The 17,307-nt window shown below is 30.3% G+C and overlaps 1 protein-coding gene and 1 pseudogene across 2 annotated transcripts; one reads left to right on the top strand and one right to left on the bottom strand.

Annotated features, from left to right (window-relative positions):
* Window positions 1–1,290: 1,290 nt before the first annotated feature.
* On the top strand, window positions 1,291–2,101 carry LOC140918884 (zinc finger BED domain-containing protein RICESLEEPER 2-like; annotated as a pseudogene).
* A 3,639-nt stretch (window positions 2,102–5,740) lies between these two features.
* On the bottom strand, window positions 5,741–14,512 carry LOC101493464 (uncharacterized). Of its 2 annotated transcripts, XM_004488330.4 has the most exons (12): window positions 14,344–14,512; window positions 13,238–13,286; window positions 11,114–11,361; window positions 10,703–10,744; window positions 10,471–10,615; window positions 9,550–9,779; window positions 9,318–9,375; window positions 8,731–8,808; window positions 7,838–7,926; window positions 7,449–7,530; window positions 6,368–6,547; window positions 5,741–6,282 (listed from the first exon to the last, which is right to left on the bottom strand). In XM_004488330.4, exons 3-12 carry the CDS (start codon window positions 11,296–11,298, stop codon window positions 6,142–6,144), a joined length of 1,230 nt encoding a protein of 409 aa, XP_004488387.1. In that variant the 5' UTR covers window positions 11,299–11,361; window positions 13,238–13,286; window positions 14,344–14,512; the 3' UTR covers window positions 5,741–6,141. The 2 variants fall into 2 exon arrangements, with proteins under 2 accessions (XP_004488387.1, XP_004488386.1); XM_004488329.4 differs by lacking the exon at window positions 13,238–13,286.
* Window positions 14,513–17,307: the final 2,795 nt, after the last annotated feature.

Genomic DNA, 17,307 nt, shown 5'->3' with positions numbered 1-17,307 from the left:
AAAACATCACTTGTTTGGAATGATTTTGATGAAATTGAAATCTCTAAAGGTGTGAAGAAAGTCATTTGTAGATACTGTAAACTTAAATTTTCTATTGGAGGATCAAGAGCTAAAACTAGCTATTCGAAAAGATACGCTAGAGGTTGCAATCAAAAGAAGTTGCAGATGGCTACTGAAAACAAGACAAGTTGTCTTTTCATTTCAGCCATCGAATTCAAGTAACCCTTTTATTAATCCTGGTGTTAGATAATCTAACGAAAGATGAGAGAAATAATTGCAACTTCTATCATGGTTACAAATATCCTTTTAGTGTTGTCTAGGACGACATTTGGATGTGGGGCTTTCAATATGCAAATCCAAATTTTCATAAGGTTTCTCATAAAGCAACAAGAAAATGATTGTTTGGCACTATTTGAGATAGAGAAGAAAATTTTAGAAAGTATGAGCAAGATTTGTTTAACTGCAAATATGTGGAAATTTAGCCATCAAGTAGTTGAATATATGGTTATCACAAGACATTTCATTAATATAGGATGAAATTCAAAAAAGAGTTTTGAGTTTTGTGAAAGTGTTATCTCCAAGGCATAGTATTTATGTGGCTGATTCTATATATAAATGTTCAAAAAACTTGAGGAATTGAAAATAATTTTTTTTTAATATCTATTGATAATGCTTCTTACGATGTTTCATGCTTAAGATGTCTCAAAGATGATTTATCTTTAAGTATTAAGTTAATCCTTGGTGGCTCTTTTCATGTTCAATGTTGTGCACACATATTGAATTTGATAGTGCAAGATGGCCTTAGTAAAATTAAAGATATCATTTTCAATATTCGCAAAAGTGTCAAATATGTTAACCACAACGATGCTAGACTAAAGGCATTTTGTGATGTGGTTGAGCAGAAGCGCTTGAAAGAAAGAAAACTTGTCAATGATTGTCAACCAAAATAGAATTCAACATTTAATATGTTTTTAACCGCTTTAAAATTTAAGATTGTCTTTACAATCTACAAAGAAAGATATTCTCATTATGATCATGCCCTGAAGAATGGAACAAAGGTGAGAAAATTTGTAAATTGTGCAACTCATGTGATCTTAGATAGTTTATGAATTGTTTATTTTTGTACTTTATTAGGCCACTTTATTATTCTTTGAAGTATTCAATATCACTACTATTTTAAATGTAGGTAGTGAGTATTTAAATGCAAATTTGTATCTAGCAAAAGTTTGGAAGATTTAACAAATACTTGATAAGGTTGTTGAAGATGAAGATCTTTTTATGAAAGAAATAATGGGTATGATGAAAATAAAGTTTGACAAATATTGGGGGGAGTGTAATATGTTGATGGATATTGCTAGTGTTTTGGATCCTATGTGCGAATTTCATATGGTGCATATATGTTTTCCCTTGATATATAAATCTAAAGAAATTGACGATGAGAATATAAACAAGGTTAGAAGTTCATTGAAAGAATTATATGATGAGTATGTAGCTCGATGTTTAAAAGAGTCTTTGTCTCCGGTTGTTAATTTGGATAGTAATAATTTATCATCATCCCAAGATAATGTTGCAATCGTCGCTAGCGTTAACAAAATTATGAGCATTTTGCGTGAAAATGAAACTGTTCCTCCAAAAAAATCAAAAATACAAGAGTATCTTGACGAAGGTGTTTACATTCCTAACACTAAATATTTTAGTGCTTTGGACTAGTGGAGGAACAACAATATGAAAGATAAGATCTTGTCTAAGATGGTTGTTGATGTACTAGTTATTCTAATCTCAATTGTGGCATTTAAGTACACATTTAGTGTTAGAGGTAGAGTAATTGATGAATTTCGCTCTAAATTAAACGAAGAAATTATTGAAGCTCTCATTTGTGGTGGGGATTGGTTCCGTCTTAAGTATAATTTGAAGAAAAAATCAAAGGTTAATATTTCTTATTTGATATGATATTTTATCAAGTAGTATTTATTCATTTTTTAAGAATTTGTTTATTTATTTATTTAGTATTTTTTTAGTCCAGTGTCTAACATATATGTATCTTTTTCTTCTGATTTTGAAGGTTGGAAAACAAGAAATAAAGATCAGCTTAAAGATTTGATATCATTTTATATTTCCTTCCTTGGACTCTAAATGTGTTTTGCTGGTTGATCTATGTACAAGGAGTTGTGCAAATTTTGTTATAGAGGATGACGATGTCTTTTGTTTATTTCTAATTATGAGATTCATTTTGTTTTATTTGTAGTGTTTTGAAGGACTTGTTGCAGTTTACTAATTATGAGGTTTATTTTGTTTCTTTGTTATTTTTGGAAACTTGTTGCAAACTTGTTGGTTATAATTGTATTAGATTTGGTAATAATTTTATAAGTTTTCTTATGTTTATTATTTTATTAGCTTTTCTTGATATATAAAGGCTTAGATTAGCCTATTTAAAAAAAATATAAAATGTACTATTTAAATATTTTAATGTGAAATAAGCCAAACTCATAGGCCAAACTCATATCTAAAAAATTAATTGTAGATGAGATTTATGTCTTTCAAAATCTTATTTAATCTGGACTATTCTCATCCCTATTCTAGAGAGTTGTGTAATGTTTGATGTGCTAGTGTTTTTATTAGGTAGATCTGTTGGGTTTTAAAATGTTTATTTTTTCATAAATAAAATTTTTAGGATTTAATAAATTGATATTTAGTTGATCATAAATTAAAAAGGTCTTAGTAATTAATAGGTGAATTGTTAAGCTTAATTAGCTATAGTTATTGAATTTAATCATTAATTAGCTAATCCATAATAATATTCAGTGATGTTTGATGGTAGTTTAATAAAATAATTAAGTAGATTTTAGTTATAATTTATGACTCATGTATCTCAAGTTATTCTTAATTAGAATATAGTTATAATTAAATAGCTTGCGACCTCTACTAAGAATGCATCAGTATGAGTCATGTATACGAAGTTATAGTTTAAATAGTGAAGCAACGTAGTAAAGAAAAGTTGAGATTTTTGTAATTTTCAGTTTTAAATTAGTCCCAAAATTATTTAAACAACTTGAATTTCTATTTGGCTCAACTAACTCTTTCTAATTGACCTGACACTATTATTTAAATTTGGTTAGAGGTTATAAATCAATTTTTAGGATATAAAAAATTGATTTTTAGGTAATCAGAATTTAAAAAGTCTTTGTAATTAAAAAACGATGAATTATTAAGTTTAATTAGCTACAAGCCTACAATTAATGGATTAAGACATTAATTAGGTAATTCATGATAATATTTGACAATGTTTGATGGTAGTTTCATAAAATAATTGATTAGAATATAGTTATAATTAATACGACTCATGTATCTCAAGTTATAATTAATATATAAGTTTCCTTCTTCATCGAGAACGCATCCATATGACTCATGTATCTCAATGTATAGTTCAAAATGTGATTTTTTTTTTTTCTTTCAATTTTAAATATGTCTCAATCTAATTTAAACGACTTGAATCCTCATTTATTCAACAGACTCTACATAATTTACTTCGAAACATTATTTAAACCTGTTTAGAGGCTAAATTGGTGATATTTGAGAGGAATACTAAAACGTTTATTACTTTCTCATCCATTATCTGATTTTGATTTTCTTTGTTGCTAAACGGCTATAGAAATTAGATTTATAATCCAATGTCTTGCTCATTCTTCGAAATTCTTTCACTAAATAATGAAAATGCAATTTTTGTTCTATATCTTATTATTCCTTAGGTTCTTGTCCTAACATTTGTTCTTGTTTTTAATTCATTGTTTCACATCTAAATATCATGTGATCATTCTCTTTTTTTCTTAATTATGACTAATAAGTATAGACTTGAAGATCCATGAGATATAGGATTCATCGATTGTATGTTTTTGTTGGATTTTAAAATGTTTATGTTTTCATAAATTAACTTTTAGGACATTAATTAGGTAATTTGTGATGACTTATTAAGTTTAATTAGTTATATTTAATGATTTAGACATTAATTAGGTAATTCATGATAATATTTGATGATGTTTGGTGGTAGTTTTGTAAAATAATTAATTCAATTATATAATTAATAAGACTCGTGTATCTCAAGTTATAATTAATTAGTTTTTTCATCTTCACCAATAATACATCAATACTACTTACGTAACTTAAGTTATAGTGCAAATAGTGAAGGAATATAGTTGTCACCACTATAATAATAACTGAGATTTTTGTAGTGTTTCGTTTTAACTATGTCCCAAACTTATTTAAATAACTTAGATCCTTAATTTGCTCAACAAACTCTGTCTAACAAACTTGGAAGTATTATTTAAACATTATCAGAGTTCAAATTCATGTACCTTGGTTTGATTATTAAAAATATTTGAGATTTGAGAGAAATATTAAAACGGTCATAACTTTCTCATTCGTTATCTGAATTATTTTGGTTGCTAAACAACAGTAAGAATTAGATCTATAATCTAATGTCTTACTCATTGTTCAAAATTCGTTTATTAAATCACAAAAATATAATTTATGTTCTTTTTCTTATTCTTTCTTAGAAATCTTATTGTAACAATTGTCCTTGTTCTTAATTCATTGTTTGAGATTCAATTTTTTTAAGTGAACATTATCTTTCTTTATTGATCATGACTACTTACTTGTTATAGACTTGAAGACCCATGATCGATGAAGATTTCATCAATTTATAAAATAGTTTTCACAATCAAAATTCATTAATCAAGTACATGGTTTAATATGTACAAGAGAGTACAATTCTTGTATATAGGATATATAGTTTGTGGGTAGTAGTGATAAATTATAAGCATGTGATTGCATGATATATACGTAAGATTATATGTGTTCATGTTGTTCGTTGTTAATGACTTGACCTGTGTGTTTAATGTATGTAATTCGTGTGAATTATGTATCGGTTGATGCTAGTATTGTTGTTAGGTGATCTTAGACGATTGTTGTATGTTTATGTTGAGTCTTACGGTTTATATATTCAAAAATCAATTTTTGGGATACAAGAAATCAATTTTTAGATGATTATAAGTTAAAAAATCTTGGTAATTAAGAGGTGAATTATTAAACTTAATTAACTACAATTAGTGAATCTAGATATTAATTAAGTAATCCATGATGATGGTTGATGGTAGTTTAGTAAAATAACTAACTAGATTATAATTATAACAAATATGAATCTTGTATCTCAAGTTATATCCAATTAGATTATAGTTATAATAATTAGAAACAACATTGTTGTTGTTTGGCTCAACAAATTCTATCTAATTGACCAAGAACCATTAATTTAACCTGATCAGAGGCCAAATTCATTTGATGATCAAAATTGGTGATAACTAAAATGCCTATAACGTTCTCATATGTTATCCGAATTCCATTCTGTTTGATCTACACTGCTTGTGCATATGGGATTTCATAGAAGGTAGATCTTGGAGTCTCTGGTGGATCTCACCATGAGTTGAAAAGGTTCAATCTTAAACAAGGGAAGCATAAGGCAATGACAATGGTGTTATGTTTTTGTGAATATTGAGTATCGTGTTATATTTTTCTTGATTTATTTGTTTCTCCACAAATGATGATCGAGGAAAACCGGAGAGAAACAATGGTGGAGAACAGAAGCAGGATAACAGAGGGATGGTTTACATAAAAGTATCTTGTAGAGTATTTACTATTTTCATCTAACATATAAAATCTCTTGCACCTAAAAACATATCAAGTCTTCTAATAATGTATGTTAAATACTTGTTAGAAAATTTTCATAAAAGACATGAGTCCATCATGCATTCGTACATTACACATAAAATTTACCTTAGCTGAATTCACATCTAAAACTACTATTGAGTTAATCCCCTAAAGCTGTAAAGATGAGAAAATCATACCACCACAAAGGATCTCTTCATTTAGCAATACACTACCATGGATCTGTATTACCAGAACACGAGGAACCACGACATCGCCCCACCACCAAGGGAAAATAACTGACTACCAGAATACAGTTTTATATGCCGCTCTCTCAGACCTATGCGCTCACATAAATAATGCAATCCTTAATAATCTGCTCTTTCAAGTGAAATTGCATTGCAAGCAACCATAACATCTGACATAAAAGAACATCGCTGCAATCATCTACAATGATAGCCACGCAGAAACTATCAACAGAGGAAGCATTGAAACAAGGCCATAGCACACAAAAGCATCAATGCTTTCAATAGGATTCACTTTGCTGAGAATAGTATTCCATAGTTGTCCAACACCATGAAAATGTTCCTGCACAGTAAATCCAATCTCCGTGAGTTACAGCTTTACGTGAAATTGTGTAAACTAATTCTCTTGAGGCGTATGTTCAATTCACCTCTGTACTTAATTGATCCTCATTATCAGAGTTTCTCAAAATTCTTCTGTCAATGTCGGAGATTGATTGATCCAAAGACCTTTTAGTTTTAGAACCAAAAAATTTATTCGCCTGAGACCTGTAGGCTGAATCAGTGTGTATTGTTTTCATTACAGAGCCAAAAAAGTTTGTCACAGGTACCTAAAGAGAAGTGATAGAACAAGAAGTCAATAACTCATCACTAAAAATCAAACAAAGCATCCAATGTGGCAGATATACACACACACACAATGTTACACCGCCTATATTATAAAACTCATTGTTAGATTGAAAACTACTCTTTTTTTTTAGCATGGAATATAAAAAGTATAATAAAAATTAAAATAAACAAAAACAAAAGCCTGGGCATTAAAATTTTACATTAATACAGAATCATTAGATATGTCATTGAGATACATCAAGAATAACATCATTTGATAAAAATGCGTCAGATGCTAATCTTGACAAAGCACAATAACATATCAACTGATAAAAGGGACAACAGAGGTTTGTGCACGCGAGGAGGATACCGAGTCAATACTAGAGCTAAATGTAACCATGTTACTACTCAACTTGATACCAACAAGATTATTATGCTCGTATGCCACATAAGCAGCTTATCTTTATTAATCTGAAACCAGTAAACAAACTAGCATAACTGTGCATATAATTTTGTATATAGTTTTACTATTCTGTCAAAGTACTTCCGTAGTAACTTAACAAAATGATCTGTACAATAACTAAGATACGGGAATGTGGAGGTAAATAAGAAACAATTCTGATTTTCTCACACCTTTCTTTCACATCACCTATTACACTACATCACCCTTTTCTATTTTATTTCTCTCTTCCCTTCACAATTTTCCACCCCTCAGGGGATGTGAGACAAACATTACTCAAAGAACACAAGTACAAAAAATACTGATATCCTAGAAATTTGGGGATTGATTTATACAAATAATCCTTAAAAATAATAAGTAAGCCACACCAGATTCCTCACCAGATAAACAAGAATAAATTTTCAAAAAAGGAGAAGATTCAAAGTATGAGCATAATTCATTACCTCCTCCAAATGTCGTTTATACAGGTCCATTCTGTAATGTGCAGTTGACATCAACAAATTTGGATTATATGAACTGAAAAGACTGCAAACAAAGGCAAAATTATCAGATTAAACAACCTAGCCTTCAAGAGAATATGATGCTCCATTGCTTGACATACTGCAGGTACAATTTTAATATTGTGTACTTCAGTTGCTCTTGACTATTAACTTCCTTAACAGATAGGCAACAGAAATGATTTTGTGCATATACAAATGATAGAACATATAACATGTTTAGAATGTAAAGTTCAATAAAAAAAACATGCAAAAAGACGAACATGCTATACAGATTCTTGATGGCAAGAATAAAAAGCTTAACCTGAAACAGGTTATTAATATTTTACAAGTACCTGCTCAATGAAGCATTGTCATATATATTCAGCCTCTCAAAGAAGGCAAGAGTGTAGAATGTAAAACGATCAACAACTGAAACACCCACCTGAATTATATTCAAAAGAGGTGATTTTAGTTATTCATATTATTATTCAGAATTGGAGACAATGTGAGAAAACTCAACTGCATAAAACTGAAATGTATGAAATTATTCTTGATGAGTTAACTAAAATTTACAGAGTACAGAAGTCTTTAGAGAATAGAGACATAATAACAAAGCCTAATAGTTCAGTGTAACTGCTCTAAAACACACATTGGTCTTATTTATAATTCACATCTTAAGTTAACAACTCCAATCATTCACCGTGACAACCAAAGCACAGTGGCTTTAAGTCACAATCCTGTCCTTCCCTTTAGAACTAAACACATGGAATTGAACATTTTTTTAGTATGGGAAAAAGTGCTGAACAAGTCCTTGGTTGTCACTTATGTGCCTCCCAAGAGCAAGTTGTTGATATAATAACTAAATCTTTGTCCAAGACTTATTTTTCTGATCTTAGAGCCAAAAACATTGTGTACAGCAGTTCCAAGTTACTCTCCATACTGTGAGTTTGTGGGGGGCTGAGAGTATTGTGTAATGTGTAGTATCAGTGTACTGTGCACAGTACAGCACATGATTAATATATCTTGCTAAATGTTAAGGATGACATCTGTATGCTAGCTGTCACATTCTGTTAAGAATGCAGTTTGTAAGCAGTTAGAAACTGCTCCTCTTCTTTTTATCTATAAATGCAGAACCTTGTATCATTTTCTCAATAATGAAAAGTAATAATTCATATTCCTCTTCTCTCTCTCATGAATCTCTCAACTCTATTTCTGTAACCTTAACAGCTATTAAGTTCATACATACATCTGAGTCCAAGTGATGCGAATATGAATTCTCTCCTTTCATGCTACTTCCAATTGCCAAAACACCTGGTGATTGAAGCTGTCAAGATCAGAAAAGAGAAAACCCCATCAGCAACAAAACATAGGGAAGAATAATCATATTATCATTGCATAATAACCAATTACAAATTTCAGGAAAACAATTATGAAAAAACATGGCTTGTGACCGAGGAAAATGTTATATAACTAGTTCTGCAGGTATATATTTGTATAAACCATAACACATGGTATAGGATATGTGTAAATATGTGATTATCTAACTGCTAAAGGGATGCTCATGAAAAAGCAAAGTAACCATCATTTATGCAGAAGGAAAATACTTGAGAATAAACTTACATATACCCCAAACAAATTGTATAACAACCCCAAAGGATATCAATCAATAAAATACCATTTAATGAGGAACACAGCAGCTGCATTAGACAATTCTAAGAATGGCAGTGTGCATTATATGAAAATGAATACCCCAGATCTACACTGTCACTTCATGAGGATTGACATGGGGAGTTTTCTAGAAACATATACCAACAACTAAAAGTAATAACACACCTGTGAGAACAGGGTATAAGCTTGGCAGGTGTCCACCATTATCAGCAGCTCCTTAAACCTAACAATTCCCATTATGATGGGGAAAGATGAGTTATTTGTCCTATTGCCCGCAACTTACTTTTAATTGCGTACAGCATACTTTTTAATAGAAAATTGATTTGTTTCAACTGTTATGTAACTTGCACTAATTTCCAGCAACACTGTGTACTATTTCAAATGGCAGAATGTGTACCGGTGCTTCTCTTTCATTTGCTTCACAGCATCAGCTAAATCGTGACTTTGAAGCTCTTCTGAGTCCTGAAATTTTAAAAACTCATCCCCTCCATGTCCTGTCATATACAAAAGAATATGACTTCCTTCATCACTAAGAAGTCGTTTGGACCTCGGAACAGCAGCCTCATGACGACCTGTTAGTACCCGCAGAAAGTTTTCCACATTTACTTCATAGCCACGATAATCTACCTGAGGAATTGCAGGCAAAATAATCATCCTCTAATAGACAATACATATCAAAAGCACTAAAACAAGTTATAAGAGACAAATATATTCTCTTCTAAACACTATAGTGATAGAGGTACAATTGAATGAAAGAAGAAATACAATACAGAGCCTTTTAAAGTTATAAGCATCGCCCATTATAACACAAGTACGTTCTCTATCAAGAGAATACCATATTTAGTGTGAACATGAACATATTTTTTTGTTAACAAAAATTGGGAGAAAATATTATTAATTAAAGTATCACGAATAGTCATTTTACAACTATTATCAGGGGATTTAAACTCTGTCTCTTGAGGTTACAAGGTCAAACTCTAACCTTGACATCTATAGTAAAATATATTTTCTGAACAGGAGAGGACATAGAAATATATATATATATATATGTAATAAAATAATATTGTTAATATATAAATGATAATATTAAAATAGCACTCAAAATTCATCAAATATTCTTAAATAATAATAATAAAATCCTAAGCAAATGAAGAAATTTGGAATGTAATGAGTAAATGAAGAAGTATCAAATTTTGAAATGAATTTGCCTCAGTGTTTGTGATTTGTAAAACAAAAAATGTTAGATTTGTAACAATATAGATCTTTTTTCTATATTTATTAAAATATTTAGACATAAAATGCATACCTAGAAACTCACCTCCACATTATCCCCATACAAGTTAAGTCTATGGTTTTCATTATTAAAAACTTGGGCAGGGTACTTGTTTCTTGCATTACATGCCATGTCATCTGCTAGCATGAGTATAATCCTCTCATCAGGTATTCCTAGCCGTTTAACTGTCCTGAATGTGAAAAATAAATAATGAGCAAGATATCATGGCCAAGTATAATTCAAACAATTAAAAATAAAATTAAACTTATATAATTACCTATACAATGACAAAGTATTGGCCATATGTCGATAATTAAACCTGAAATGGGGAAACAACGCATTTAATAAACTAACCATGTCATAAAGGTTTTGGTTTACGCCTCATTACCCAAAACCTTATATAATTAAAATTTCCTCAGTATGGCATACTGAGTTGCCAAAGTGCTCAGAGAACAACTAAAGAAAAGAGCATTTTAACTATGTACCCTATTTTTCATTTTTCATTCACATCTATCGTTGTCAAGGATTTTCATTAAAGATTACGACAGAAACAAAATATTAGGTAGCTTTGCAAGGGTTTTGTAATTTAAAAATAAGAATTTAGAACCATCAAGAGATGCAACAAAAATTAAGCCCGACGTTGTTGTATAAAAGAAATTCTTATAGATAAATATGAAACTTAATTTACCAGAAACGAGAGGTGCAGACTAAAACAGCCCAATTATTAGTGTGCATTGTCGTCTCAGATGAAGAAGAAGAAGAAGAAGAAGAAGAGTATGCTACAGAGTGGCTGATATTTGTCAAAAATATCAGCAATAATATCACCAGCGCTTTCATTGAGAGTTTTAAAAAGTTTAGGATCTGGAATCTCATGTTTTAATCTTGCACCTTTACCAAATTTGTTCTCTTTCAGATGTGGAATTGATCATCTGTTAACTGCAAACGAAATAAAGCCACCACAAATCAATCCCACAAAATGTATATATCTTACATGCAACCCAACCAAATACCAAATCCATCATCAAACAATAAAATGTTACAACACTAGGACTATTAAAATAATAAATAAATAATAATTACAACAACAATAATACTAATAATAATAAAAGCATCTACGATTTATATTTCCTAGTCAAATACCCCTGCATTCGCATGGGTTACGATTCTTATTATGCATGTTTTATAATGTTCCATGCCGTGCACAATACTTTTGATAACAATAATGCACTATCATTTCAAGATTGATTCATATGAAACTATAACATCGCAAATATATGAAATTGTATTCATCCATTCCATTCTATGAGTTGATAACATGGGATTGGGAATAATCTCTCCATGATTTAGGAAGCAATATTCAGCAATGTCAAAAAGCAGAAGAAGTAACCAAGTACCCATGCTACCACATGGGTCACATTGTATCTTAGAATTTGAATTAAGCTTCACTCAATAATTACAAACCGGCTTGTAATTTGAGGAATGTCTCCCACTTATAAATTCATTTTCAAGCCATATCTCATCTGATGTGGGACTCTCAACATACCCTCCTTGCTCTTAAAATTAGACATCAGGTGCATCAGTTGATTGGGCGGATAGTCGGTGGCCCAATCAGAGTTATCAACGCCGGATGGCGGATTATGGCGGCAAGCCAAAAATCCGCCATATCAACATGGCGTTGCGGCCTATGGCAGAAACATGACAATGACGATAGGTGTGGTGGCCTATGGCTCCTGGCACAGAATCCACCATACTATAACGCCATGACGCTGCCATGGTGGAAAATTGGTAAGATTGGCTCTAATACCATCATAAAATTTGGGTTGGGCCTAACTCAATCTTATAAAATCGACTTGTAAGGTGAAAAATGTCTTCCGCTTATAAACTCATTTGCAAGTAATATCTCATTTGATGTGGGACTCTCACCAGTATCTACACATTTAAAGAAACTGATGTCTCTAACTTGGAAATACTTATTTAGCCTTTCAAATTTTTTAAGCAGGATTGCTTTATTGTCCTGCCAAGCAACTTCTTACGGTGAGATTTGTTTTACTTCGAAAGAACTTCAAAATCCGTGCTTTTGCTCATTAGCATTTAGCACTAATTTCCATTTCGAGATAACTTCATCTAGTATACCTAAACTATATTTACACTAAATAGAAAAAGTCACAAGTCACAACATTGTTGTGTATGGTTAATGGAACCATTTAGATATGGACAACGTAGGCAGTGTCAGATCCAGGACCTTGGCCCAGGGGATGCAAACTATGGATTTGGCTCTTCTAAAGTGAGCTACTCACTTTAGAGAATAAAGTGAGTAATGTCAACCATTGATCATCAAATGAATGGTTGTTATTTTATGCACATGCATGACCAATCATGGGTGGTTATAATATCAACCATTAATCCACTCACTTCACCAAGTTCTCACTTGAGAAGAGCCAAATCCACAAACTATTTAAGTACAACTAATAACTAGGGCATCTACCGGTGCAATGCAAAGAGTAATTTCGTACAAATAGTAATTTAGAAAAATTAACTTTTTTACAATAACAAAATAAAAATTCACAAGTTATAATTTTTCTAAATAAAAATTCACAAGTTATAATTTTTCTAAATAAAAATTTTAGCTTTTAGTGTAAGAGATTGAGTAAAAGATTTTCTTTGCAATAACAAATGCATAAGGGTTTGGAAAACAAAATTAATATTGATATAATGAGTCACAGGCTCAAGATTAGTATAAAACTCAGAACAATATATATTACATTGCATCATAACCATCATATATCCACCAATACTATCATACTTCACTTACAAAGCATTGTGGCTTGAGTGGTGAGATGTGATGATTCATAAACTTATCTCTGTTGTCAAAGCATTGTCATTAGCAAAAGTATATGAAGAGAAATATACCTCAGCTACCAAACCAGCAAAATTTCAACCCATATATTAACAATACCAAACCAGAGCTCTAATTCCAACAGACCAGATAATAACCAAGTTACTATGAAAACCAACTCAACAAAGAAGCAGATTGAATTTATGATAATTGAATCTAGTATTCTTTTTAGAGATGCCACTGCTTTTTTCACCTTTATTTTTTATAGGAGTTCCTAAATCAAATCCAAACCAAAGCAGTACTAAATAAATGCAATGCATACATAAAGTGGTTTTAAAACCAAGTATGCTCCTAGTCGATAGACAATATTTCAAATATATATGTTGAATTGAAGAGGTAGTTTGTTGTTGTATGTAATGTAATCAAAGTCAAATTTAATATATATTATATATACACATGAGAACAACATTACCTCTCGTAACATGATATTTTCCTTAATCGCAGTAAAAATCAAACTTTGGAAAACAGAAAATCAGCAACTAATACAACAACAATGATTCACAATTAGCAACTAATATAAACATATCAAAAACCTCGTATGATAAAATCTCCCATCCCCAATTTTTAACATATAAAAAACACTAATAATGATTTCACAACACAAAATACTACTCATCAGGGCCAGTCCTAAAATATTTGGTGTACAGGGCGAACTATAAAAATGAAACCTAGTGATCCTTATATTTTCACTTGCAAAAACATTAATAATTTATTCATTATAATCAAGATTCTTTAAAAAATCATTTGCAAGTCACGATTTCAAGGCTACAGTGCAAAACCCACATGAAAGTCAATCTCAAATAAGAGAAAAAAATCAAGTCTGAAAAAAATCCCTTATCCTCCTTCACAAAACAGGCACGATGTTTGAAAAAAATCAACATAATAGAAGAACAATAATTCAATGAAACAACACATCAGAGTAAAACTAAAATGTTCAAAATAAGAATCAAACCAACCACTGAAACAACATAAAAGAAGAATAAATAAGAGAAAAAACTTGGTAAGGATGAAAAGAAACGAACCAGAACTAAAGGATTGAGAAAGAAGGAAGGACGGTGCAGGGTTGCCGGATAACGCTGCCGGTGCCGGAAAGTGGAAGAAGATCGGTGGTCTTGGATGATGGCAAAATCAGGATGGTTTTGGAGTTTTGGGTGAAAGGGTAGATGGAATAGTAAGAGTAAAAACAGAAACAAAGGAAACTTATTAAAGTTACGGTAAAAATACATTTCATCCTCGTTTTAAATGTGTTTTAGTTTAAAAATTTACTTTAAAAATCAAAAATTAGAAATTTGCCACCACTCGGAATCTTAAAATTTTAATTTAGAATCATGTGTTAATAGATGTAATAATAATAATAACGATAATTAATATTATTGTAAAAATTATGCAGCATTATAAAAATAATTAAATATTATCATTTTTAATTCTTTAAAAGTAATTTTATAATTGAGATTGTAAGAATTATTCTATTTTAGATCAATTTTAAGATATTTGGAATGTAGATTCAACTTATTATTAGATAATAGTTTAAATTCTTCATGACAAAAAATTTACTTGTATGTGTTAATCAAATATTTCTATTAAGTGCGTAAGTTGTTTAATCTATACTATAAATAATGTATCATAAAAGATTCATCGGTAGATTTAATATTTGTATAGCGTACATATTATAATCATACAGATTTATCATAGTATTGTTTACGTAAATCAAACATTTTTGAACAAAAATACATTCAATCTTTATTTCATTGTCAAATTTTCAATACAAACAATAGTATTTTGGTCTGACTCGAATCAAATCAAATAGTATTTGCAAAACCAAGTTCTCTATATTTTTCTAAGTATTTAATAAAATATTTTACTAGTTTAAAACCTACTCAATACATATGTCTTATTTTAATAAACTTATACTAAAATATTATTCAATAGAATCAATGTTTCAAAACCTTATGTTTATTATTATTTTTTTTTGTGGATATACTAAAGTAAAAAAAAAGCAGAGCGGGTAAATGAAAACAAAACTGAGAGACACAATTGATTTATCCTAGTTCACTCCCAACACGATATATATGTCCAATCTCTTCAATTTAAATGATTTAATCCACTAGTTCACCACATAATCAAACTTACATTTGAGCACCTACTAGTCACACTAACTGTGTTCAATGTTCTCAACATTCTAGCTTAGTACAATTAAGTTGTTGAGGAAGACAAATACTATTGGGCTAGGTTACAAATGAAAGGTTTTGGACTTTTTTAAATTAGTTTTCGTAGAGAATGTTTACAAATTTGTTCATTCATAATATTTTCTCAGCACTAAAGTGAAAAAGAATGATGATGAGCAAGAGTGCAGATGTGCTTATAACTTGTGTGTTTCTTGTTTTTTTCTTTGAAAAATGCATGTCCTTTTATAGAGAATGATTAGGATTCTAACTGTTATCCTGATTTCAAGAAATCAACATAATTCACTAAGTTTCGTATTATATCTTTTCAGATTGATTTGCCATAGCAATTTTCCAAAATGGATCTTGAAATTGGTTCAATGTATCTTGTTAAAACGGTTTGGGAAGTAGAGGATACAATGCTCAAAGTATGTCTTAAGATCTTTTGGTAAGTAGTAGATTTAGGATATTCATTAGAGGATGCACAAATGTTTTGTCTTCTTTGAAGTGTTGACTTTTATCATAATATTGACTTTCATTAGAGTGTTGACTTTTTTTATAGCGTACAACATAAATCAAAGTCAGACGATCAGATGCTTGAAGTAATGATGTGATTATTAGAGGCAAACAAGTACTTGTTTATCAAGCTTATCAGAGGCAGACGAATAGAGCATAACTGCATTTAGTAGAGGTAACTGAAACATAACATATTATGTATTTTTAGATTCACCAGAACCAAAGCATTACTTGTGTCATCGGAGTCAGCCAAGACAAAGCGTCACTTACATCACTAGAGGCGCATATTAGATCGCTTGCATTAGAATCAGACGAACGGGGTGAAACGAAGTCTTGTTGTTCTCTTGTCTTCATCTAATCACCAAAGGACATAAAAATTTATATAATTCACTTGATCTGAGACCTGCACACATAATCAATATATTAGTGCATTAAATTGTTCCCACAAGCTAGTTTTTTTATTATCAAAACAAGTAAGGGTCATAGTTGGTCAAACCAACTTGGTTCTAACAATAAGAGTTGCGCACGACATTGCTAGAGAAAAAGCACGGGTGTGGTCGTGTGCGGTGGTGGATGATTGGGAGGCTACGGTCAACGACTTACAAGGAGGCAGAAAGGAAGATAAGAGAGTGTAGAGAGAAAAGTATTACCTTTATTTTTTTTTTTTCTCAACAGAAAAGATCGTTACATTACTTGAAATGAATTTGACTCCTATAAAATGATCAACTCACTTTAAAGAGTAAAATGAGTAATATCAATAAAAAATCAAAGGTAAATATTATAGATACATCATAACCAATAATAAATTTTACAATAATTTTCTTTAATTTTCTCACTTTATATTTTACTCACTTTATAATATTTAAATTAACTAAAGGAAGGTGAGAGTCATTGGAATCTCTTAGACCAAGGTGAAAAAAATATCACTACTATTTACACCCTTTTTCTAGTTACACCCCATTAATGTTTTTAATAAAATAAAATATCTAAAATACTCATTAATTGTTACTTTTAAATTTATGTCTTTCTCTTCATTACTCACCTCATATCTTACACTGAAAAATTTCAAACAAAAGTAGATAGAAGATTGAAGGAATTTGCAAAAGGTATTTTCCAATAAGATATATTGTTTGTCTCACATGCATTTTATGGTTCTATTTTTTTTTTAAATTGTATATGAACTCTATTTATGTATGTCTTGATATATTTTAATAAATTAAGTTTACTTAAACAAATGCAATTTTAGTTTATGTAAATGAAGCAATCTTAGTTCAAGTACGACCTCTAATTTAAAAATTTACCATCAGT

The sequence above is a fragment of the Cicer arietinum genome, chromosome 1, assembly GCF_000331145.2.
Source record: "Cicer arietinum cultivar CDC Frontier isolate Library 1 chromosome 1, Cicar.CDCFrontier_v2.0, whole genome shotgun sequence".
NCBI classification, from domain to species: Eukaryota; Viridiplantae; Streptophyta; class Magnoliopsida; order Fabales; family Fabaceae; genus Cicer; species Cicer arietinum.
This window is presented reverse-complemented; position numbering and strand designations above follow the sequence as displayed.